At 44.7% G+C, this 25,864-nt stretch overlaps 1 protein-coding gene across 2 annotated transcripts in view; it reads right to left on the bottom strand.

Annotated features, from left to right (window-relative positions):
- Positions 1-1,195: 1,195 nt before the first annotated feature.
- The window catches only part of ABCB10 (ATP binding cassette subfamily B member 10), a 34,137-nt gene continuing 9,468 nt past the window's right edge, over positions 1,196-25,864 (bottom strand). The window contains exons 2-13 of one of the 2 annotated variants that reach the window (XM_032841086.1): positions 24,011-24,211; positions 22,940-23,142; positions 18,966-19,100; positions 18,062-18,208; positions 16,993-17,128; positions 12,453-12,548; positions 11,147-11,356; positions 9,183-9,262; positions 7,257-7,437; positions 4,897-4,940; positions 2,508-2,542; positions 1,196-2,023 (exon numbers count right to left, since the gene is read on the bottom strand). In XM_032841086.1, the coding sequence (XP_032696977.1) occupies positions 1,792-2,023; positions 2,508-2,542; positions 4,897-4,940; positions 7,257-7,437; positions 9,183-9,262; positions 11,147-11,356; positions 12,453-12,548; positions 16,993-17,128; positions 18,062-18,208; positions 18,966-19,100; positions 22,940-23,142; positions 24,011-24,211 (1,700 nt within the window). In that variant the 3' untranslated portion in view covers positions 1,196-1,791. The remainder of the gene's footprint in view (positions 2,024-2,507; positions 2,543-4,896; positions 4,941-7,256; positions 7,438-9,182; positions 9,263-11,146; positions 11,357-12,452; positions 12,549-16,992; positions 17,129-18,061; positions 18,209-18,965; positions 19,101-22,939; positions 23,143-24,010; positions 24,212-25,864) is intronic. The other variant, XM_032841088.1, reaches the window with a different exon arrangement.

Below are 25,864 nucleotides of genomic sequence, written 5' to 3'. Positions count from 1 at the left end.
TATGAGGACATTAACAATCAGGTAGGGAGGAAATGAAAGAACTTGTAGTTACTACTTACTTTTCCTTATCATGTTTTAGAAGTGACAGACACAGATAAGTTCACTATAGTTTTAGAAGAAGTGACAGACACAGATGAAGTTCACTATAAATTTTAATCCAGGATATAAAATGTTCCCTAAAGACACAATTGAACATCTTGTATTAGAAAATAAAATATAATGATCAAATTCAATTTTGTAAATACTTCTATGGCACAAAGAGATTTCCCTCAGATCCAGCCTTGTAATTGTTTTGTCTGCTTTCTGAAAACCACACCATAATAGCAAATTGTATAAAGAATACAAGTAAAGCTTGTTAAAATGATTGTCACAGATGTATTGTTTCCTAATACAAAGAACTTGGAGTTCATTCACTCACTGAGTTCATTTTATTCAATAATAAATTCCCTTATGTAGAATGAATTATAATATGACACGCTTATCATGAAATAATCAGTGAACTCATCAATATTTAGGACACGGACAAACTTCCATTTTAATTACATCAACATAGTTATTTCTTAGGTTCTGGCATTATCAATGTAAGAAAAAGCACTTTTTCTTGAGGCAGAGCAAATTAACAGCGCTGATTTGAAGTATGGCAAATCTAATGGTTATCAGCATTGCTTTCAGAATTCTGAGGAATTTGGATGAAAAAAACTATAGCCATAAATAAAAAGGGTCATTGTCCTTTTTTCAGAAGAGCAACAAGTTCTGAAAGTTTCTTGATATTCCACAGTATAGAAAGAACTAAACTTTCTTCAAATGTTTTAAGGTTGAAAATTAGAGTTATTTAGGTTTTTGCCTCATTGAATGAAATTTCAGAAGTATTTAACTGATAAAACCTAAAATTTGGCTAGGAATTATGAATTTTTAAAAGATAATTTTCAAAATACATGCCTTCACATGAAAGGCATGAAAAAGGCATGAAAAAATTCATTTTTACCTCTTGATAATACCTAGCAATTCATGCCTGGTGAAAGCATTACAAAGTAACAAATGTGTGAATAATTAAATAATTAAAATAGAAGTTTCCATATTCAAAGGATGGGCCTCTTCCCTTTTTAAAACTGATCAGGCTTTCATGTGCTAAAAACGTTGAAAACCATACACATCCAAAAGCAGTCTCCTCCCAGAGGAACGCACATTTCTAAAGTCTCATATAGCTGAAGATACAGGAGATAGGGAACGTAAATGTTCCCTTCTCACCACGTGACACTAACTATTCCTGTATGTCTGTATTTCAGGTTCCCTTCAAGAGATTATCAGAATTTAAAAAAGGGAAGATTTCATCTTCTAGTAAAATCAGACACAATGCAGGTAGAATACTACCAAGAGGATTACAGAGTGATTGGCAAATCACATAAAACAATTTAAGCTTTTTACTTACAACTCCCTTTTAAAAGTTGTCATTTGAGAATAGCTTCAATCTGTAAGAGCCGGTAAAAAAAAAATAAAATGAGGTGCCATGTTATATTAATTAAAGTATTCCAGGATAAAAGAAAGTAAAAAACCTGAAGATAATCTCAGTGCTATAGACATTTAGAAAGTCACAATTATTAAAACTCTGAATAAAAAGGTATTGAGAACAGGTACATCTCAAAACAATATTTTCCCCACCTTGGAAAAAATAGGCGTATTTTAAATAACCTGAAGTATGATTTACAGATCAGATACCATTCCTAAGTTTTTTTCCTGCAACGATGTTTTGCTCTAAAGTCTCTCATGTTCACGTTATCGATCGTTGCTCCTTTATGCTGGAACAAGCCTCTGTTTGTTCATTAATTTCCGGTATATCCCATCTGGTTTTGCAAGCAGTTCCTCATGCTTCCCGCATTCTGTAATCTTTCCTTGGTCAAGAACAGCCACCGTGTTGGCATTCTTAATGGTGGACAGACGGTGAGCAATGATTAACACTGTTCTTCCCGCCATGAGCCGGTCAAGAGCTTCTTGCACCAGGTGCTCGTTTTCAGCATCCAGGGCACTTCCAACCGGAAACGGTGTGAGAAAGCAAAGACGTCAGTCCATGCAAACTACGCGCTCACCAGCTTCCTGTCACACGCGCAGTTGCCCCAGACATTTTCACTGCGATCAGAATTACAACTGCTCCTGAACATACATGTCTATGATCTATTTTTTATATTCCAAAACTACTACAGCAAGGAAACCTGGGACCCTTGATTCCCACAGACCTGCTGTCACAGAAGTAGAAAGTGCTGGGTACGGCTGTGGCTGAGCGTGATGGGGGCTCATCACAAACATGACTGAACTGAAACTAGAACCTTCCACCCTGACTGGGCCTGTCCACTGCCTCCCATCTGTCACTACTCAGCCAGACCCGGTCACTTTCACATGGAAGGGGTAAAAACAGCATTTTCAGCTGTATCACTTAGAAGCACAGAACAGTAAGTTTTTGGTACAGGAAGAATTGGACTGTACAATCACACACAGTACTAAGATATGCTCACCTGGTTGCTTCATCGAGGAGAAGAATTTTGGGATTCTGAAAAAAGAAAAGCATTATTTTTAATTGTTAATATGTTTTTCATGTTGTTTTCTTCTGAAAGGGAACACAATTTTATTATAAAAACACACACTCTCGGGGCGCCTGGGTGGCTCAGTGGGTTAAAGCCTCTGCCTTGGGCTCAGGTCATGATCCCAGGGTCCTGGGATCAAGCCCTGCATGGGGTGGGGGTGGGGGGGTGTCCCTGCTCAGCAGGGAGCTTTCTTCCTCCTCTCTCTCTCTGCCTGCCTCTCTGCTTACTTGTGATCTCTGTCTGTCAAATAAATAAATAGAATCTTTAAAAAACACACACACACACACACTCTCGGGGCGCCTGGGTGGCTCAGTGGGTTAAAGCCTCTGCCTTTGGCTCAGGTCATGATCTCAGGGTCCTGGGATCGAGCCCCACATCAGGCTCTCTGCTCAGTGGGAAGCCTGCTTCCCCTCTCTTTCTGCCTGCCTCTCTGCCTACTTGTGATCTCTCTCTCGGTCAAATAAATAAATAATAAAATCTTTAAAAAAAACAAACCACACACACTCTCAGTAATAAAAAGAAATGAAGTACTCATACAAAATACAGCATAGATGAACCTTGAAAACATTGTGCTAGAGAAAGAAGCCAGGCACAAAGGGCCGCACAGTGCAGGACTCCCTCTGCAGGAAATGTCCAGAACAGGCACGTTACAGAGACAGAAGAGCGAAGTGTTCACCTGGGGCCGAGGTCAACCGAGAAATAAGAGAGGAGGCCAGGTGTGACTGGTGAAGAATTGAGCGTCTCTTGTTAGATGTTCTCCACGTTAGATGTTCTAACATCGATCGGGGTGACAGATCCACAACTCGGAGCACACTGAAACCCACTGAACCCGCTTTAAACGGGAGCACGGTATAGGATGTAAGTTACCTCACAATAGAGCTGCTATGGGGTGTGAGATAAGCCCACGCATGGAAGAGTTGGAGGGGACGCTGAGCTGCAGTCGTGGGCGTCACTGGGCTGGATGTTGTTTACGGTGCCGTTTGACCCTGCTGGCAGTCACCCGGCAGTGTGAGGCAGGATCTAAAGTGAGTGAGACAGAGTCTAGAGGCTCAAGGTCCTGCTTGGAGTTTAGTTAGGAGCATCACATAAGACCGAGAAGACCTAAGAGTCAGCTGATGTCTCGAACACATTAAATTCTAGCTGTGCCTACGCAAGAAATGAAGACAGACGTCCACACAGACACCTGTACGCTACTTGCTCACAGAAGCACTGTTCACAACAGCCCCAGCCTGGAAACGTTCACCCAACCAAATGTTCACCACTGGCGAATGGATAATAGAGTCGTGCTGTGCCCCCACAACAGGAGATAGAGGACAGACATGAACAGACCTCAAACACATGATACTCATGGGGCGGTTAAGCCTCCAGCTCTTGATTTCGGCGCAGGTCATGATCTCAAGGTCGTGAGAGCTTGCCCTGCGTCAGGCTCCACGCTGGGAGTGAAGCCTACTTAAGATTCTCTCTCTCCCACTCCTTCTGCCCCTCCCCCCTTGAAAAAACAAACAAACATTATGCGAGTAAAATAGGCGAGATGCAAAGGCCACATCTTGTCGGACTGCATTTATCTGAGATGTCCAGAAAGGCAAATCAGGACAGACAGAAAGTACATTGGCAGCAGCCTGGGACTACAGGTGGGTGGGGGGAAAGATCGCAGGTGGGTACCAGGGCTCTATCTGGGGTGACAGAAATGTTCCAAAATTGGACTCTGTGACGGTTGAGCAACTGTACACTAACTAAAAATCACCGAAGGGTACACTTAAAACTGGTGAATTTTATGGTATGCTTCAATAACGCTATTTCTTTTTTTTTTTTAAACATCACCTATAAATCTGAGGAGGGTAGTTATATAACAAAGCAGAAGGCTATCATGTCCTAAAAACCACAATGGCTGGGGTCTTCAGCTAAAATGGCCTTCCTCTCCTCTTGGGAATCTTGTGGAAGTAAATTTCTAGTCTATACTAAGTCTAGCAATTGACTATAGATTATACAAAGAATCATACTTGTATTGTTTTGATATTTTTATAGAATCACTGTTTTGCTTGTTAGACCACATACTTCTTCACAGAGGTCCATGTGTTAACCTTTTCTCCCTCCAACAACCCTAGCACAGTACCGGGCCCCTAACACCAAAGAAATACTTGTTAAATTCGAACAACATAGACCCAGTGGAACTCCCAACTCATCTTTCACGGGAACTACCAACCGTATACCTACCCTCCCCCTCCGAAACAAAAGGAAGAAGCATAGTAAATTACAAATTATAAGGTCCCTAATTAAAAATGATAATAAAAAAATCCCGGCCAAGTGGCTTCAAGCTTACCTTAAGCAGAGCACGGGCAATCGCAATCCGTTGTTTCTGCCCACCTGACAATGACAATATATATATTTTTTAAACTTGAAAGACTTAACAAAAATTCCTGGTAATGGGTTTTTCTGATAAGCTAAGTGGCGATTTGAAGGCAGCTTCTTCTGGTTAGTCATAGCTGAGATAGTATTACAAAAGCCTATTTTTAAAAATTTATTGTCTCCTCATCAACCTCAAAAGTAATAACAACAATTATCACAGCTAACATGTATTGAGGAGTTCCTATGTACCAGGCTAAAAGCATTACAATGTTATCTCACTCAACCTTAAAAAAAATCCTGTGAAGTACATCCTGTAATTATTCCCTTTTCACAGATGAAAAACCAAGGGCACAAAATAACCAGTCCTGGGTGTCACAGTTAGTTGGTAAGTGGCAGAGTCAAAGTCTGAGTAAGCCACTTTGATCCACCCTTTTAGAACTCAAATTCTACTAAAAGCAAGGGAAGAAACTGGGGGGTGGGGGATGGGAGTGGGTAAATGCAGATGGGACAGAGGCAGGCAGAACATCTCTGAGAATTCCTTTCCTCATCTTCGCCTCTCACCACCCTCTCTCCTTTCCTCCAGGGAACGGGGCCCTCAAGTTACAACTGTAACTTACAAATAGCATTCAGGACTCCTCCAGACTTACTTCATTTTAAAAAACTCACTACATTTTTGGTGATGAAAACAGTCCTTTCTGGTTGATTTTATCAGATGAAAAACTTATTAATAGTAACTGCTGAGCATTACATGACTTCATCTAAAAGAAGCTCATAAATGATGAACCGAAATCCAATTACATCTGAAATGTGTGGTGCTCCTGAAAGCTGTCCTCAAATAGGCAGCCCCGTGCTCACAAGGGAACCAGGGAAATCCCCTTTTTGGGGGAACCTCTGAAGTTGGCGAGGGTGTCAGAGTGCTGTGAGGTGGGCTGGCTGCGCAGTCAGCGGAGGGTTTTGGGTAAGCTCAGAGAAATCCTCAGTGCCAACCGGTGCACTGGGCATCTGTCACTAGATGTCCTTTCTTCCACCCAGAAAGTGACTATGGGTTGAAACCTTTGGTTATTTCACTCTGAAACGGCAGCTTGAGAATCCTGGTAGAGGGAAGGCCGTGCGGAACCTGTTCCAAGGGAGGAGGTGACATGCTTGTTGGACAAAGTGAGGTAGCTCTCGGCCCGACCCCCTGACACTCAATAATGTCACCACAAGCAGCTGAAACTGGTTTTCTACCCGAGGACGTGTTTGAGGGATGCCAGAGCAGTTCATTTGTACAAAGCAGTGTGTGATTCTACTGCTGCAATCTTGCAAATCTATCCAAAACATTTCTTCATCCACTGCCTATTGTTTAAAAATCATACACAATAAAAACATGCCTGTATTAAATTTCCTGGGGTCTAACCTGAAACAAAAAGTTTTGAGTTGGAAAGGACTACTGCTCTAGTCCAACCCAGCCACCTTCATCTGACACGGAGGCGTCTGTCCTCTGCTCAGACACTCCAGTGACAGAGAGTTCATCGCATGGAGGGGAGCACATGGCAATAATTGTAACGAAGAAATTATCTGTGCTTACCCCCAGATTTCTTTCCCTTTAAGTCTACTCATTGGTCTTACTTCTGTATTCTAAAGCAAACAGAATACAAGTTTTTTCTTTCCCTCCTGAAAATACAGTACCCAGAATGCACCGCGCTGCCACGTGCTCTAACATCCCAGGGAAGAGCGACTGAGCCTTGGCCATGAGTCCCGCCTGCTGTGCCGAGGGCCAGATCCCGACCACTACCTGTTTGTATGTAAACCTAAGAGTGGTTTCCGCATTCTTAAAGGGTTGTTTAAAAAAAATCAACAAAGGACATGTAACAGAAACCACCTGTGGCTCATAAAATCTCAAATATTTACTCTCTGGTCCTTTACAGGAGAGTCCGCGGACCGGTTTAACATGGAAAGCACAATGTGGGGAACAGAGAGCTCTTCGGTTTCAGTTCTGCTCCGGCTCACAGCCCCTGCCCCTCTGAACACACCAGCCTGCCACCTGTACCTCTCTTAATTTCGGCCATTTTCAAGGATCTCAAGTTGAAAGGACCTTTTTTTCCTCAGATGAGAGAAAATCTCATCTCATACTCAGTGGGACACTCCGTGGGAATTTGGGAACACCTTTGAGGTGGAAAGTGAAGGAAACTGGGGAGCTGTCCGCATACAAAAGAGATTTTTAGAAAGTAGAAAAGCTAATCTCATGAGCTCTAAGGACAAAAGCCTAATTAGAAATTAATAGTGCTGTATGAAATGCCGCAGAGTTCTGTGGAGCAGAGAGTTTTGGGGGCCCAACAGTAACAAAAAAGGTACCTGAAAGGAGAACTCCCTTTTCTCCAACCACAGTGTTGAATCCCTGGGGGAAGTCTCGGATGAAAGCACCCGCGTTAGCTACATCAGCCACTCTCTCTATCTGCTCGGCTGTCACTGAGGAGGGGTCATCTGCACCGTAAGCAATGTTCTCCCCAATAGAGCAAGAAAACAAAATTGGTTCCTGCAAATTGGAAACAAAGCATATTTGCTGTAAATTTCAAAATAGACTTCAAACATATCTAGGAAATGCAGTGAAGCTTAATACAGTTCCTTACCTCGAAAACCTATTAAATTGCTCTCAAGGAATACACAGTCAGCTGCTGAATAACACAAATGTTAGGGGTGCTGACCCCCATGCCGTCGAAAATCTGAGTTTAACTTTTGAACTCCCCCAAAACTTAACCACTAATAGCCTACTGTTGACCGGAAGCCTTACTGATAACATAAACAGTGGATTAACATGTATCTTGTGTGTTATACACATATCCTATATGGTATTCCTGCAATAAAGTAAGCTAGAGAAAAGAAGACATTATTAAGAAATCCTAAGGAAGAGAAAATATGTTTATAGGTACTGTACTATAAAAAACCCATGCATAAGGGGTCCCATGTAGTTCAAACCCATGTTGTTCAAGTGTCAACTTTACACTCTTTGTTTAAAGATTTTTTATTTATTTATTTGAGACAGAGGGAGCAAGAGAGTGTGCACACGCGCACATGCGCAGGAGTGGGGCAGGGAGCAAGGAGCAGAGGGACGGGGAGAGGGATAAGCGGACTCCACACTGAGCACAGAGCCCGACGGGCTCAATCCCAATACTGGACCTGACGGTCAGACGCCAACCAACTGGGCCAGCCAGGAGCCCAGCTGCATACTATTTTGATTCTACTTCCTCATTCTCCATAAATCCGCCCAGCTGACTTCTAAAAAATTCATGTTCTTCCATGAACAGGATTGATTTCATCGAGATACTGCAGGAAATGAGATCCCATGGCAGGTGCCCGGTAGCCAGCAGATACTTCATAAATGTAAGCTCCTGCCCTTGGGAATTGTCAGGTATGGAAGACGCCGGCTCCATCTGTATTTTCCAGCTTCGGGCTTCCCACTAAGGATCGAGGGGGGATTCCCCATCTCTATTCGTTACTTTTTGAAATATACACAAACCAGGTGGGAACATGACATTTTAACAGAACCCTGTGGAATGGTCCTAAAACAGCAAATAAGCCTCCAGCTTCTTTTCTCCATCCCTAAACAACATGCCCTGCTGCTATCCTTATACTGCCAAGCCACCCCCATCACTGCCCGTCCTGCTCCTCAGCCGGTAGAGTGGGGTGAGGGGAAGTTCATTAGAGGGAGAGGCTCAGAAATGAAGGAAGCCTCAGGTCTGCCTGTGCACATAGCCTGATAATAAAGTATCAGCAGCTGTGTCAGAACTTCCCTGCACCAATTGGTCTCATGAAAACAGCCTCATTAAAGTGATCATATTACACAGACATTCTGCCTTGAAACCAGCAACCTCTCTGCAAGGAGACCCTGGCTCTCGCCATCATCTCTGCTTGCTTATCCCTGAAACCCATTATGTAAAACAGCAGACACTGCCAGTGACGAGAATAGGAATTGGGGAAGAATCCGTAAAAGCTAGAAAGTTCTACCACTTCCGCCCATCCTCTCTGAACCACCTGCATTACAGGCTATACTAGTCCCCGGCTTTGGATAAAAAGTCGGTTTCAACTGGTTCAAGTCTTTAAGGTGGTCAGGATACAGCACTATTTACAAACCTAAAAAACATGCCAGCGCAGATTAGCTTAGCATATCTGGAGAACTTCGATTCCTCCTTCTCTTTTGAGAGGTTCAAGTCTAAAGAAAACATAATTAATAAAAGCAAACTTAAAAGACAGTGTAACAAAAATAGGAACCTCTCTTCTTACCTGACTCACTGTCCCAATCTTGGACCTCAGCCAGACTGGATTTAGCTGACGGATATCATGGCCATCGAGACTGATAGTTCCTTGTAGAGAGGAGAGGAAAGTCATGGAGTGTCACGGGGCCAACGACTAATGTAAACACTGAAAGGATCTGGTGGAAAAATTCCACATTCAGTTCTTTTAAAGATGAAAAGTATGTTCAAAATCTCCAAACAGAATCTAAAATCAACATATTTCACGGAATTTCCCTGTCTGCTGTCTCCCTGCAGTGGTTAGCTGACTAGCCCATCCGCTAGTTCATCCCTCCCACTCGCTTCACTGCAGTGACTGATTTCCCTTCTGGACTGACTCAGGGCTCCCCCAGAAGATTCTAACTCTGGAGCTTCCTGACCACGTCAGCATCAGCAACCACCTTGAAGGTCTGATTCTGCGGTGACGTTCTGGAGAGGTGTCCTGGAAATTCAACCCTGGCAGTGCTTTTTATTTTTAGCTCTTTTATTACTCCTTAAAATAGCCCTTCCTGCATAAATACGGTCAGAGGAGAATCATCCACAACCACAAATCTGATATCAGAGCAGAGCTTTTCAATAATCAGATGTGACTCTGTGACCCTAGCGAACAGAATTAATTCTACGCCACGGAGGGAACTCAACAATGCTTGGGGACGGCGATGATGGTGACTAAAACACACTCTTTCTCTGTCCGTGGTGTGGAATTACACCAGCCAGCTGTAAACTTTCATAAACTAGCAAAAACCTGAAGTCTTTGACTTAAATAGTACAAGAGTTCTATAGACTATGCAAGGCTGGAATTTACATGTAGTTTCTCTTCTCCTTGACTTGTTCACCATGATAAAGAAATTAGGGGCTTCATATTCTGACTTGTTTGCATTCACCTGACTAGGACTTTTCTAAATTCAGAATTTTATAGCAAGGAGAGTGAATCAAAACAGGGATTCCAAAGGCAACAGCGTAGTTAACACCTATTTTAACACAGTTGGTGATTCCGTGGGTCGGGATCTGCAAGTCGAATACTTATCTGCACAGGAAAATGGTCTTAACCAAATGGCACAGATACAAAGATCGTAAGACAGATTAGTTTTAAACGAGTGATGTGATTTTTACTAAGAGTTGTCTTCTTGCTGAGAAACATCACTGTTTTCTCAGTCCCAAATCGAACCCACTAATACGGACTATCTCCTCCAGGCTCAGATACGAAGGTTACAGACTGGATGTGTGGTGAGGGATGTTGGACATTTCACAATGTCCATTCCACAATGAACCATGCTGCACACCTGGAACTAATAACGTTATACGTCAATTACATCTTGATTAACAAAGGATATAAAGAAATAAAAGAACATGTTCTCTGCTCTAACAGATGACATAATCCAGTTAAAAATAAAAACCAGAACAAGAAAAATCCATTACGAAAATCCGTACTACCTCAAAATAGTTTCCATGACGCAGTCACACAGAAGGGACCCCCGGCTGCCAAGTCACCCGTCGGCACGTTAGCCACAGGGCAGTTCGCGGGCAGATGCAGCCTGAAGGCTTCCAGAGAAGCTCCACAAGCTGAACGGCCAGTACAGAGTGGTACTTAATCCTCGGTGCTGCTCAGCCCCATGCGGGGCACCTTGTTGGAGCTGTGGAGCAGCCTTGCCCATCCTCTCCCAGGAGAGGGGGCGTCAGAAGGGGACACCAGCATGGGAGATGAGGAGGTAGAATTCAGGAAGTCACTCAGGACTTGAGGAGGTCAGACACGAACCATACATACTGCCTGCCAGGCCTTTTGTGTCTTCTTAAAAGGGACACCTTTATGTAAGGGACTTCTTTCCTGGGAACCAGTCCTCTGGGATTTCACAACTCTCGCACTACAGGTCTTTGCACGATTTCATCCTCCCCCAGAACATGGGAGTACAAGGGCTCTGGAGGGTCCTGCCACCAAGCACAGGACGAAGCACTCACCAGAAACGGGGTCATACAACCTCAGCAGAAGGGACACCACTGTTGATTTGCCAGAACCACTTGGGCCAACTAGTGCCGTGACCGATGCTGATGGGATAGAGAGGCTGAAATCCTGGAATATGGGCACCTCCGGGCGAGCTGGATAGCTGAAGTGCACATTCCTAAATTCCAAAGTGCCCTGGAAGCTCTCCTGGTTTAGAACGACCCCTTCTGCAACGGGAGGGAATGAGAGTCACTTCACAGGAAGATCAAACCGACAGCAGATCTCCGTCCTCCCACTGGTTGGACCGCACACAGATGGCGCCGGCGGCAGGAGGAGGCCTTAAGCCTGCTTGGCACCCACTCCGTACAAGGCACGATGCACACGCGCTCGTCTGATTTTCACAGCCTTGAGCAGCGCAGATGGCAGGACACTGCCTCTCAGAGACAAGCACCTGCCCAAGCTGACTGGTGGTGGAGCTAGCTTTCACCTGGGAAGCAGTCTGGTTTCAAGGCCCATTGCCTTTCCTCTGTGCCACTGACTCTGGAGCTCCCCAGGTCCAGAGTTCATCTTTTCTACTCTAAATAAATATTCAAGACAAGGACGGTAAATGGGTAGGCCTTGCACAACAGCTGCAGAGCCTGGTACTACCTTGCTAATGACTTGGGAAAAGCTGTTCAGTTCCTTTCAGCTGCATTTATTTCCTCCAGCCCGTCACACTGGAGAATACTGGGATTTCAACTCATGATCTGGGGCTAAGCAACAATGTCCTGGGAGTCAGTGATGAGGAACGGTTACGGCTCCGGGACACATAGCTCCCCCAGAACGAGCTTCCAGGAAAGCAGCTGATAAAGGAGATTGCTCTAGCCAATTAACACCAGCATCCCCTGGCCCACTACCCAAAGCCAAGAAATTCAGAGGCTTTTATATGTGTGGTCTGTCTTCCTTTCCCCACATCCTCCCCACTGCCCAAACATCAGAATCACTACAGAAGACCAATCTGCTGGACTGGCCAGGGCCTTTCCTATTTGCAACCCTGGGTGGCACTCGCTTCCTTCCTGCTATTGGTGGTAATGAATCATCTGCAGGGACGGCGCACCATGCGGTCAGCCCCCACACTTCCAGGGCCATCCTCTGCCCAGCTGCAGTGCCCGCCACCTTCCTTCCTCTCTCACTGCCTGCCCCTCTGATCACCCTTCTCTGCTGTGTGGCAGGGACAACATCCTTCCCATGCTCATCCTCTGCAGGCAGAGCACGGCGGTGGTCTAACTGTCCAAAGCCACATTCGTTTAATCCCAGCAAAGAACAAATTCATGGGAGACCCACCATTAAAAGGCAGCTCAGGCTCTCTCTCAAGAAGCTCCCAGAGGCGTCCCCCGGCACCCAGCCCTTTCATCAGCTCCGAGTAGAAAGAGCTCAGACCTGAGGACAAGAAGCAAACATATCCATCACCAATGCCAGGAAATGACCATCTGCTACCCCCAGCCCTTTGCAAATAGTAACAATGAGTTGCTTTTAATATAAAATCTGTTAGCTTTCAAAAAAGGATTTGAGGCAACTACCATATTCAAATTCCCTGTGTCATACCCTTGTTTGCCCTCAGCTTCTCTAATTTCACTGATTTCTAATAAAGATTAAATGTTGAATTGGGAATTTACAAATGCAGACAGCCATAGTAATCAACCACTGAATTAAAATCACAATGTCACAGAGAAAATCTACCTAGTTGAAAAACATACAATGTAAATAAAATATAACACTTACTTAAAAGGAATATAAAACATCTAAATATTCATTTTAAATTCCTAGCCACAAAATCAAACCCCCCTTTTCAGTCACTCAACAAAAGAACAGAACTTTTACTAGGCTAAAAACTGAAAAAGAATTTGGAAATGTTAAATATTCCAACGATCTCTTTAAGGTCACCTTTGAAGTATGAATTAATTATGACTTAAAGCAAACAAACTCCAAGTACACGAAGCCATGTAAACTGCAAGAATGTACACTTGTAACACTTTCCCTCAATAAGGATGCTGCAAAAATGCTATTCAAATATTCTTCCTAAGGTACTTTTGTGCACATATTTGTGGAAACTTGTGCAAAATACAGTGGATTAAATTCTTCAGGCTAAATTAAAAATGCACTGGGCATAAATAGATCCAGATAAACAGAGGCAACTAATCTTTGACAAGTGAGCAAAGGTAGTTCAATAAAGAAAGAACAATCTTTAACAAATGGTGCTGGAACTACTGGAAATTCACATGCAAAAAAAAAAAAAAAGAATCTAGACACAGACCTCAAACTCTTCACAAAAATTACTCAAAGTGGACCATAGACTTAAATGTAAAAAAAACAAAATAAAACAAACAAACAAAAAATTATAAAAACTCTTGGAAGATAGGAGAAATCCTGAATGACCGTGGATTTGGTGATGACTTTGTAGACATCACACCAAAACACATGATCAATGAGAGAAAAACTGATAAATTAGACTTCATGAAAAGCAAAAACTTGAGCTCTCCAAAGAAAATGAGAAGACAAGCCACAGAGTGGGAGAAAATATTTGTCTAAGACGTACCTGCTAAAGGATGGATATCCACAATATAAGAACTCTTAAAACGCAACAATAAGAAAACCACCCAGTTAAAAAATGGGCAGAAGACCTGAACCCAAAGACCTCACTAAAGAAGAAATACAGATAATAAAAAAGCGTATGTAAACATAAAGATGCTCCACATCATACGTCATCGAGGAAATGCAAATAAAACAACAGGAGATACTCCGCACACCTAATAGCATGACGAAAACCCAAGCTGCCGACGTGGTGAGGACATGGAGCATTAGGAACCCTTGCTCACTGATGGCGGGAACGCAACACAGGACAGCCACTTTGGAAGGAGGTTTGGCAGTTTCTTACACTAGACACACTCTTGCCGTATGATCCAGGAACCTCACTCCTCTGTGTTTACCCAGAGAAGGCGAAAACTTACGTCCACATGAAAATCTGGATATTTAAAGCATCTGTACTTACAATTGCCAAAATTTGGACGTAATCAAGATGCCCTTCAATATGTGGATGGACAGATATACTGTGGTCCATGAGACAATGAAATATTAGTCAGTGCTAAAAAGAAATGAGCTTTTGAGCCCTGAAATTGGCATGGAGGAACGCTCGGTGCATTGTACGAATGAAAGATGACAATCTGAGCTATGTGACATTCTGGAAAAGGCAAAACTACAGAGACAGTAAAAAGATCCGTTGTGAAGGGTCAGGGGATGGGAGGAAGAGGCAGAGCACAGAGGATTTTTAGGGCAGTGAAAGTATTCTGTATGATGCTGTGATGATACATACATGTCCAGACCCACACCAGTGAACATAATATAAACTGTGGACTTTGGGTGATAATGACATGTCAGTGTTGGTTTGTCAATTATAACAAATGTAACACTCTGGGGGAGGGGAATGTTGATCGTGAGGGAGGCCGTGCTCGTGTAGAAGCAGGGGATATATGGGAACTCTCCCTACTTTCCCCTCAATCTTTTTGTGAACCTAACATTCCTCTAAAAAAAAAAAATCCTATTAGTGCAAAAAGGAAGGGAAGGAAGGAGTTGAAGGTAGTTCAACACAGTAGAGTTTAGACTCTGGAAACTATAAACAACAAAACAAAATGGCCCTGGATAAACAATTTGTGGTCTCTCCACACAATGGAGTGTTAGGGTCATGGAGAGTAATGAAGCACCCAGCCATGCTACAACGTGGGTGAACTCTGAAAACATTCTGCCCCATGACAGGAGCCAAATGTACAAGGCCACATAGTATGGGATTCCATTTGTATGAACTAAAGCAAACACATGAAGACCCAAAGCAAACTGTGGTTGCTAGAGGTTGAGGGAGGGAGGGATGAGGAAACAGACTGCTTAAGGAGTGCAGGGTTTTCTTTTGAGATGACAAATATATTTGGGAGCTAAGGTGAGGTGGGGGTTGCACAGTGCTGTGAATGTACAAAATACCACGGACCCATAACTTTAAAATGTGATGTGAATTTCACCTCAATAAAAATGAGTCAGAAACAAGGTATCAAGGTTCGGTAAGAAGATGTAAGAGCATTCTCTGGTGCAAAACAAACCCGCTTTTCTTCAAACAGCACTTCTGACCCTCTGTTGACAAAGAATGCAAGCAGAATTTTCGTTTTTCAGTATGTGGTTCTAAGCAGAAAACAACATCTAAAAATTCTTATTTAATAAATAAAATTTAATTTCTTGCTTGCAGATTCATTATGCAATTATTCTGAACAGTGGGCATCACCAAAACATTTAAAATCTAACTCAACTTCTTGAATGAAGTTCCTGTAGCCTTCCGTACCTGTCTGGGTTGTAACTGCGAGGAAACCGTGTGCTAAGAGACCCCGCCACATCTACCTGTACCTCTTCTCCCCACTCCACCACCACACGGCAGGTGTCATGCAAGATGATGACCAGAGATGTGGGACAGCCTGCGGCTCCAAAAGCAAGTTACCCCTAAACCTCGAGCACAAAGCCTCAGCAGCAGCTTCTACTACAGGGGAGGTAACTGACTCCTGGCAGATGGAAACCGTGTGTCCAACCTACTTCTGTGCAAGACACAGCTGTGAACTTGTCAGGACAAAAAGTAAGGCAGTGAACACACCAAAACAGACGTGGTTTCTATCAGGCCACGTAGTTTAGAGAAAAGAGGGTGGGAGGAGCAGACGGACTGAGAAAGATCAAGTCAGCTCGTGGCAGAAAACATAAGATGAGGGGAGGCCGGGGAGGAAAGCGGACTGTGGTCAGAAAGGCCACGGGGAGGGGACGTGGTGGTGGGTCGATCCACTCCGAGGCAGGCCAGAAGACCCGAAAGAACATGCCCGCCCAGGTGTGAGACCCTCCAGCCCAGCAGGCTCAACCCAGGGGTGGAGAGAAGGGCCACACCACATCACCAGGTCCTCCTCAGCTGACCCTCTCACCGCTCCAAGCCACTCAGCACCCTGAACCGTCCTAATCAGGTTTTTCTTCAAGAGCAGCCAGCAGAACTGAAATGCTATTCTCAGGGATCTCCGGAAATCTCAGTCCAGAAGATATCATCACTTGCCTGCAGATGTCTAAGGAAAGGCCTCTGCCTTCAAGCCCTGACAATAAAAATCTCGGGCTGAGGTGACACTGTGGGATACCAGACTTCCGATGACCAGACCTCGAGCTATTTATCTAACCTTTCCGTCTCAGCCTTCAAAGACAGGAAACAAAGAGCAGGAAATCACTTGGCCCTTGTTGGCTGGGCCTGCCGGAGAAGTACAGAAAAGAAAACCTCACAGACATCACACAGATTTGCCTCTGTGGACCTTGCTTCCCTTGAGCCGGGAATGGACGACAAAAGCTGAACTCAGAGATTCCTGACAAAAGCAAGCAACTCTGTCTCATGAACTTTCTAATTTACACTTTTTGACTGTTCAGCAATTTTGATCGGGGTGGACTTCATACAAAACTACCACCACCATAGGACTGTGGGTTTGTGGACACACCTGCTCAGCACTGTCCTTTCTCTTCCCCACCTTCTAGGGCCAAAGCAAACACACAGTCTTAATACTCGATTTGGAATACACGGCTCCAGTGTGACCCTGAACTCGGTAAGCTGTAAGAGGCCTCAGTTTCCCTGCCAAGGAGCTGCCCACCTACATGGGATCACATTGATCTTTCTTCTTTCAAAGTCAAGTTGGACTAATGTTCTAGGAAATGTTTTTTCAGTTGGAAGTTAACTGGTGAGAGGTGATGTAATGGGAAAGTTAAATTTTTATTTCAGAAACAATAACCTGACTTTTAATCTGTAACTCCCAAACCTATTTAGATTATATACCTCCAATGCTCACTCCAACCCAGAAAGCATACAGTAGGAAGGATGAAAGTTCACCCACGGTCATCTGGGCACTGCCCATCAGCAGCCCTCCTTTGTAGAGGACAGAAAGCACGATCAGGTTCCCGGAGAGCCCTGTCTGTCAAATGAAGAAAACAGAGATGTCAAGTGGGAACCAGAGACCTAAATTCTACAAGAATTAAAACGGCCTATAGTTTCCTTTTTGCATTTAACTATCACAACAAGATTTTTCCAAGGAGTAAGTTTTAATCTGAATTTCAAATAAAAAATATTTCTGAAATATTGCAGTGTTGAAGGAAACAATCTCATCAACATGAAAACCTAGAAGCTAGGACACCCATCTGACTCCTGTTTTACTCAATCTATTCAGTTTGCAAAGGAAAAACACCATGAAGAGCTCCCTCCATAAGGAGGAGACAAGTACACAGCTAATATGTGTGTTTACCTATTCTAATGTGACACCCCAAGCAAAGCTGCATAAGAGACAGAGTCCCATCTGTCTGATCTGCCTTGAACGTTGTTAGGTGTGTGGTCTCTGGTCAATGCTGCCTTATCTGGGCCTCTCCTTCCTCCGTGTCCCTAAATCGTGACCATTACTGCATCACACGAAGTTCTTCCCAATTTGAACACGCTATGGATTTCCCCTCACGGTGACTCTGGTTATCCCGCAGTGGGTCTCAAACTGCCTGCATCAAAATGACCCAGAGGCCTGTCTCAAACAGACTGCCGGCCCCCGCCCCGGAGCCTCTGGTTCCTAGGTCTGGAGGGAAGCTAAGAATCTGCATGTCCAGCCAGTTCCCAGGTGAAGCAGATGCAGGTGGCCTGGACCACACCGGGAAGCCTGATCCCCCACTGTCTGGGCCTCGTCATTCACTGCCTTTTGTTACATGTAGCGGTTTTCCTCTTCTTCCACAGAAACAGTTTATGAAGGCTCACACCTAGTCTTTAAGTGGAATAGAATTATTTTCTATCCATGACGAAGTCACAGAATAAAACCGTCTTTCAGTCATAACGTCCACCCTTCGCACTCTTTTCAAAATGATCTACTTACTGCTCCAAAGAAGAAAGCCCGAGCAAATGCTTCTTTCCTTGCTAACTGCATCACGTGGTCCATTTTGCTGGCGTATTTCTCTATTTCAATCATTTCTTTCCCAAAAGCTCGAACAGTTCTTATATTTCCAATACGTTCCTCAGCTAGCTGGGAAATTAATAAACACATTTCAAGGAGAGGAAAGTCACATTTCAAGATTTTTACAGGCAAGTTAAAGTAGGACTCTCATAGAAAGCTGTTTAGGATACATGACTAAGTCAAAAACAGGTTACGAAGCAGAGTATATGAGCAATCCCATTTTTGCAAACAAATATTTATCTATACATACCAATACCGTATATATGTAGTCAGACAAACAGGAGGGCTAACAGACACTGAAATATATTTTTATGCTGAGAAAAAAGATAAAAAGGATAGACTCTAAAATGTTAATAACATTCATTCTGAGAGACAGGGTTGTATGTGTTATTTTCCCTCTTTATATTTTCAGGTTTTCAGTTACAAGCACACACGGTGTTTGTAACATGAAAATATAAATTATTTTTAATTTTTAAAAAATACAATATTGGATACCATTGCAAGGCTTCACTTGTTAATTAGAAGGACAGAGTGTCATGCAGAAACTATTTTCAAAATATAATTAGCTTTTCCATCCTATAAAAACTGGTAAACGGTAAAGAACTAAGGAGTTCATACAGTGTTCAGTCATGTGGGATCCGCTCCAAAGTATGGGTGGTACTAGAGTTTAGAAGGCAGAGTATTTGACGTTTCTAGGATCTTGAGGGCTAACTGAAGAAAAGTAAGTAGGTTTCTGAAAATCCCAAGTACATCTCCGAGGGCGTGCCCCCTAGTCCCCCGCTCTGAGCTCCTTCTGGTAGAGACCACACAGGGGAGCAGCCTTTACCTGAGTGGCTTGTGCCAGGGAATCCTGCGTAAGTTTGGTTAGTTTCCGTAGATAACGTCCGTAAATCACAGCAAGGATGGATATTGGAGGCACCACACTCAAAACAAAAGTGGCCAGACCAGGTGAGACAAAAAACTGTCAAAAACAAAAGCCAAAGGTGTTCATTACAGAGTAGCAAGACATTCTCATTACCTACTATAAAAGTGTGAGTGTGTGTGTGTGTGTGTGTGTGTGTGTTTAAATTAATAGGCAGGTTTGAAGGTTGAAGGTGCTGTCTCAAAATTGTACATCCTGTTTGGGTGGAACTTTTCGGACATCTTCAATCTTCACAAAACTCCACAAAAATGCAGCATGCCACACAGGGGTAGGAAGGCAAAGCTGCTGAAGAAAGGACGGAAATATGTGACCCCGCAGTGCTGTACCACGGCCAATACAATGCTGTTGCACAGTAGACCACGATGTCCAACCACAGAGGAGGGGCAGGCAGGACAGGAGTCAAGGAGGGAGGCCCACGCTGCTCGGTGCTGACCAGGCCTCACCAGGAATTCTGTATTTGAGCTTGGATCCCCTCGAAGGGGGGATCACTCGAACGACCGAGTGACATGCCTCGCTGAAATGACCAAGACGGCAAAAACCCACATCGAAATGAGAGACGGAAGAGGACTCCCCGCAGGGATTACAGCTAACAAGTGCAAGGAGAGCTGGAGCTGTTTCCACGGCTCAGAGGAATGACGTCTCAGCAGGATGGATGTGGACTCCACAGAAGGAGTTTCTAACAGTTGGAGCTGCTCGGGGAGGAAGTAATCAACTTCCATAGAAATAACACAGTGGGTCCTATCAATCCTGCAATTTGGTGACTAGATTTTAAATGGCACTAGCATCTTTTCAACAAATTGTTAAAATCTGCCCAATCTCATTTGCATGGAAAATAGAATAATCAGCATAAGTCTTTGTTAAAAAGCTGAGGAAAGGGGGTGCCTGGGTAGCTCAGTCTTTAGCCGTCTGCTTTCGGCTCAGGTTATGATCCCAGGGTCCTGGGATCAATCCCTGCATCCGGCTCCCTGCTCAGCGGGGAGCCTACTTCTCTCTCTCCCACTCCCCCTGCTTGTGTTCCCTCTCTCGCTATGTCTCTCTCTGTCAAATTAATAAATAAATTTTAAAATCTTTAAAAAATAAAAAGCTGAGGAAAAGTTGCACACTGAAATGCCCAGTAACAGACAGACCAACCGATCATTCATTCATTTACTCGTTTGACAGCTCGTTAACCCAATGCCTACATGTAGCACACACCATTCCAGGCATCTGTTAGATAACTGACCCATGCAGAGTTTTATCCAAGGGGAGAGCCAGAGAGCTAATGGGTAAAAGAGGGACAGAGAGGACTATTTCAGGTGTAATAGGTTCTTGGACAAGCAAGTGCACAAAGGATTAGCTTGGCACCTTCAGCTTGTGGAATGACCACCCACCCTGGCCCCAAGCAAGCAAGTCATACAGTCCAGCAGGGCCCTGGGATGATGGCTGCCAGCAGGACACATGCAGGGGAATTGACGCGATCATGGCAGGCCTGATGGTTCTGGGGCCTGAAAAGGCAGCTCAAGAAAACCATCCACATGGGGTATCCTCTGTGGTGGGGCAGGAACTACACCAGAACCCCTGGGGGGACTGTCTCAGAACCACCGCCTCTCTGTGCTCTGGTTCCATGCTCGGTAGGAACTTTCTGAAGGTGCCTTGTCACCAAAAAGGGGTGTTCGAATAGCAGGAACACACATATTAATGCAGGAAGGAAGATCCCATAATGGAAACGATTCAACCTGCAGTATGGTAGAGACACTATTAGGTTCTTGTGAGCAGGCAGATCCTAAGTCATCTCCAGGGAGCTTGTGAGAAACGAAGAATCCCTTTGTTCCGTCAGGGCTACAGACCGGGTTCCTGGTGACGCCACCTCATGAGGCCCTGTATAGGCTGAATGTCTGTGTCCCCCCAAAATTCATATGCGGAAGCCTTGACCCCAGTGTGGTTGTATTTGGAGATGGGACCCCTAAGAAGGTAATTAAGGTGAAATGAGGTCAGAAGGGTGGGGCCTTTTTAGGATCAGTGTCCTTAAAAGAAGAGACCCCCAAGAAGCTATCCTCTCCACCCAAGAACTGAGGAAAGGCCACGTGAGCACATGTCAAGGGGGCAGCCACCTAACAAGCCACGAGAAGAGGCCTCACAATGAACCAGCCTTGCCAGTACCTTGACCTTGGACTCCAACCTCTAGAACTGTAAGAAATAAATCTGTCAGTTAAGCCCCAGCCCTGTGGTACTTTGTTAGGGCAGCCTGAGCAGACGGCTTCTGATTAGCCATCAGACTTACACTGAACCGTCTGAAACGGTTACAGAGGTTCCCGACTCTTCCCGAGCCCCAGAATTTTCGATATTTAGAAATGCTGCTTTAGTGCGGGACAGGTCTTCTTCCAGAGCTTGGCTTCTCTCTTGGCTGGGAAAACTCGGGATTGCAAAGCAGCTTTCCATTTCATCTGACCTTACCAGCTCAGTCTGCAACACTTCCCTCTGGTCTAGACTGAACGCTACGTGGAAGCAAAGGGGACAGAAGCCCATGCTATTCCACTTGGGAGATGGGATGAATTACAGTCTTCATTCTAGGGCTCTGGGACTACGCTGCTTAAAATGACAGCATCACAGGGCTACTGAGCACTTCCGATGGAGCTGGTGTGACTGAGAAACTGAATTCTTAAGTTTGCTTAGTTTTAATTAAAATTTAAACTTAAGGGGCGCCTGGGTGGCTCAGTGGGTTAAAGCCTCTGCCTTCAGCTCGGGTCATAATCCCAGGGTCCTGGGATCAAGCCCCAAATCGGGCTGTCTCCTCAGCAGGGAGCCTGCTTCCTCCTTTCTCTCTCTCTGCCTGCCTCTCTGCCTAGTTGTGATCTCTGTCAAATAAAGAAATAAAAATCTTTTTAAAATAAATAAATAAATAAAATTTTTATAAAAGGAATATTCTATTTCTGTTCAGTTACTGGTAAAGTTTTACGTACATCTGGAAAACCTGGTACATCAATCTACTCTTTCAATGGCAAATTCTATAAATCTAAATGCGATGAAGTATTTCCAATGCAAATTTGGTATCCGGATTGAGATGCTCCATAAGTATAAGAGACACAATGAATTTTCAAATCTTAACATGAAAAAAATAATGCTAAATATCAGATTAATAATTTTTATAGAAATTACATGTTGAACTGATACTTTGTTTATATTGGGTTAAGTAAAATGTATTATTGAAGTTTATCTCACCTCATCTTTCTTTTTGCTTTTTAAAATGTGGCCATTAGAAAATTTACAATTACCTGTGTGGCCTGCATGACATTTCTGCTGGCCAGCAGCACAGGTCTGAAGAGAAACACGGTTTTCAAGGAGGCAGACAGATAGGCAGTGCTCAAGCCACCCAGTTAAGGCAGGAAAGCGGTTGTGGGGGTACAGAGAGCTCACCTCAGGGCCATACAGATCTACTTCTGTGCACAGAAGGATGGAATTCATCCTCCTCCTTACATGAAGAGGAGAGGAAACGATCCCTTGGTCTTGTCAAGATAACACTGTCTTTTCTGGGGGCAGGGAGAGAATGTCCCTCACAATCTTCCCTCTAACCCACTGCCTGGCACCCAAAGGATTCCTTCCACCTGTTGCTTTTTTCTGCAACATTCTTTCACACATTTTTAAGAAAACGCAGGCAATCATGTAATCTCTTCTAAATGTAATGGTCCACTCTCAGATCAGGGCAGGCCTGGAGAAACGAAGGTTGCAGGGGGCCACACAGGAAGGCTGCCTCCACGTCCCTGCTGCCCTGTGCCAGCACTCTTGGCTAAGTGGCTCACAGGGTGATGAGAAAGCTCAACTTGAGCTCCCCTCATGACTGAGATGCCTGGCACAGGCCAAAGCCCTGACTAGAAGGTACCACATGGGCTGGGCCAACATACCATCATGCCAATGCCAACAGAAGCCTGGGCCCCCGCTCTGAGCCCATCTGAGAGGTTTTCGGTCACCGAACGCCCGAGGAGCATGGTGTCTGAGGAAAGGCGGTTAATCAATTCTCCGGTGCGAGTCTTGTCAAAGAAAGCAACCTCTTGCCGCAGAACAGAGGAGAATAAGGAGGTTCTCAACCTATTCACAATGCGCTGACCTGCAAAAGCAAACAGGAATGGCATCAGCTGGGGTGCAGCCCCCTCACAGGCAGCAGCCTGGCCCTGAGGTCCTATTCTGGGCACTGCAGCCTCTGAGGCATGTCTGGGGCCCTGCATCCCCCCAGTGGGAAGGGACTCGCCCGAGCCCTGGCATATAGGCAGGTGTGCACTGGTCACAAACACTGATTTCTCTCTTAGTAACCCCACACAGACTGTGGATGTCGAGGATAAAATACGGTATCTCTGAGAGATGTTTAAAAAGGAGTGTTCACCAATAAGCTGCACCACATTAACTTCGCCCACGCTAATTTTGCTCCTCGTTGGCAATCCTTTTCTCTACTGAACTTTCAAAGAGCGAGCATGGGTTAATTATTTGCAGAGTGCTTTATTAGCTAGATGATGAGAAGTGACTTAGAGTGGGGCATCCCGGGCTTTATGATTATGATGGAAGTCGCCCACCTGTTAGCAGCCAGGCCTCGTCATGGAAGTGCTGTAAAAACTCATCGCCCCCGTGCCTGCTGAAGGGGCAGCACAAACACGGAGCCGATGAGGTTTGCACAGGCCCTGAAGGAGGCGCAGAACCCCAGCCTCCTGACAAGCGGCCATATTTGCAAACCTCCCATAACACAGGCTACCTCCCTCATTTTGCTTCATGCACATGGGGAGTCGAGAAGAGAGTGCGTGACCTAAAACAACTCGTAGCTCCAACAACTGGCCGCACACGGGGCTCTGTCCCCACTGAAGGTGCTGGGAGGGAGAGAGGACCACACAGCTTGGGGCACAGGAAGCTCGAGCCCCGGTAACCCCACGTGACCACATTAGAGTCCTCTGGAATGCCTCGCTCATGCAGGATGAGAGCCTTTTTACCTGAAGTCTGCATGAGGTAGACACGAACAGCATTGGCAGCAGCACCACACAGGAACACGCCGCTGAGCACCAGGCAGAGGTGGGTCAGGTTATGACTGGAGTCCACAGTGGGGTTTGTGTAAATGACATCGATGATCTTCCCCAGGAAGAAGGGAGCGGACATGGTGATGACACTGGACATGGCCAGAAACCCAACTGCGGCTAGAAAAACACAAGCAGATCTCAGGTCCATGGGCGCTTCAGCAAGGAGCAGGGGGCCGACCTCACCACGCTTCTCTCCCAAAGCCGCTGTTCAGAGCACATGCTACTCTCGGGAGCTGGGAGTTTCCTTTCTTTTGCTCCTGGACCCTTGACTAAAGGCAAGAATCCAGCGGGCTCTAGGGATGAGACGGGCAGGGCAACTGTAGGGAGGGACGGATCATACCCAAGTACCCAGACAAAATGACTTTTGCTTTACCCAGGTCTGTCTGATCGTGTCTTCCTTGCCAGGAATAACCAAGAACTAACTATGAAAATCTGAAGATCCGTTCTGACCTCCCTCCCGGCCTCTTGATCTGGGTGTTCAGCTCAGGTGACATTTTTCCTGCATTCCTGCTATACTTTGTCATTCTCTGGCATCTAACTATGTCTTTGCTTGAAGATCAAACAATGCTGGTAAAGCTCTTGATTACGTATACTATTTCTAAAGGCTATACAAAGTTTTGAAATAGTACACTGTAACTGGCATCCATGACACACATGATATGATCCTTAATCTTATAGCTTTGGGGAGTAAACTCCAGAATACCAGCATGATATGAAAACAGATAATAACACAATTGTTCCCACATACAAAAAAAAAAAGGGAAATAGAGTCTTAACGGAAAGGAAAATATTGAGAAATCCAACCAGGAACAACACATACCCCAGGCAAGTAAGTGCATTCATGACAAGAGGAATGCAAATTTATCCTACAAAGATATACCAGTTTTCATCTATCGGATTGGCAAGGATGAAAGAATTTGATAACACACTGAGTTGGTGAAGCTGTGGGAAAAGAAGCATTTACACTGTTAGTGGGTGTGCGAAGTGCTCCAACTGCCATGGAGAATGATGTTGTCATTCTGGTTAAAATGTGAATGTACACTCCCTTTGACCCAGCAATCCCACCCCTAAGATTGTAACTTCTACACATACTCCCATGTGTGCACGCGAAACATGTACATTCGAGGATGTTCACTATAGCATTACTTATACCAGCAAAAGACTCAAGCATGCAAACAACTGCCAGTGGGGAACAAGTTAATTAATTAAGGAGCATTGATTTTAAGCATATTACACGGTCATTCAGAAGAACGAGGCAACTCTCCAGGTGTCGACATCACCGAGATATACCTGTTAGGGAAAACAGCCTAAGACACAAATGTTAACATTTGCTCGTTGGCTCTTAAGTTCATATACACACAGCACATCTCTGAGAGAGTAGTAAGAAACAGGTAACAGTAGTTCCTTCTTAAGACTGGGGTTGGGGCGGGCGCCTGGGTGGCTCAGTCATTAAGCCTCTGCCTTCGGCTCGGGTCATGATCCCTGGGTGCTGGGATCAAGCCCTGCATTGGGCTTCCTGCTCGGCCGGAAGCCTTTCTCCCTCTCCCACTCCTGCTGCTTGTGCTTCCTCTCTCTGTTTGTGTCTCTCTCTCTGTAAAATAAATTATTTTTTTTTCCTAAAGATTTTATTTATTTATTTGATAGAGAGAGAGATCACAAGTAGGCAGAGAGGCAGGCAAGGGGTGGGGGGCGTGAAGCAGGCTCCCCACTGAGCAGAGAGCCGGATGCAGGGCTTGATACCAGGACCTTGAGATAATGACCCAAGCCGAA

The sequence above is a fragment of the Lontra canadensis genome, unplaced genomic scaffold (assembly GCF_010015895.1).
Source record: "Lontra canadensis isolate GAN:19392208 unplaced genomic scaffold, GSC_riverotter_1.0 scaffold120, whole genome shotgun sequence".
Lineage (NCBI taxonomy): Eukaryota > Metazoa > Chordata > Mammalia > Carnivora > Mustelidae > Lontra > Lontra canadensis.
Note: the sequence above shows the minus strand (reverse complement) of the source record. Positions and strands in the feature narration are given on the sequence as shown.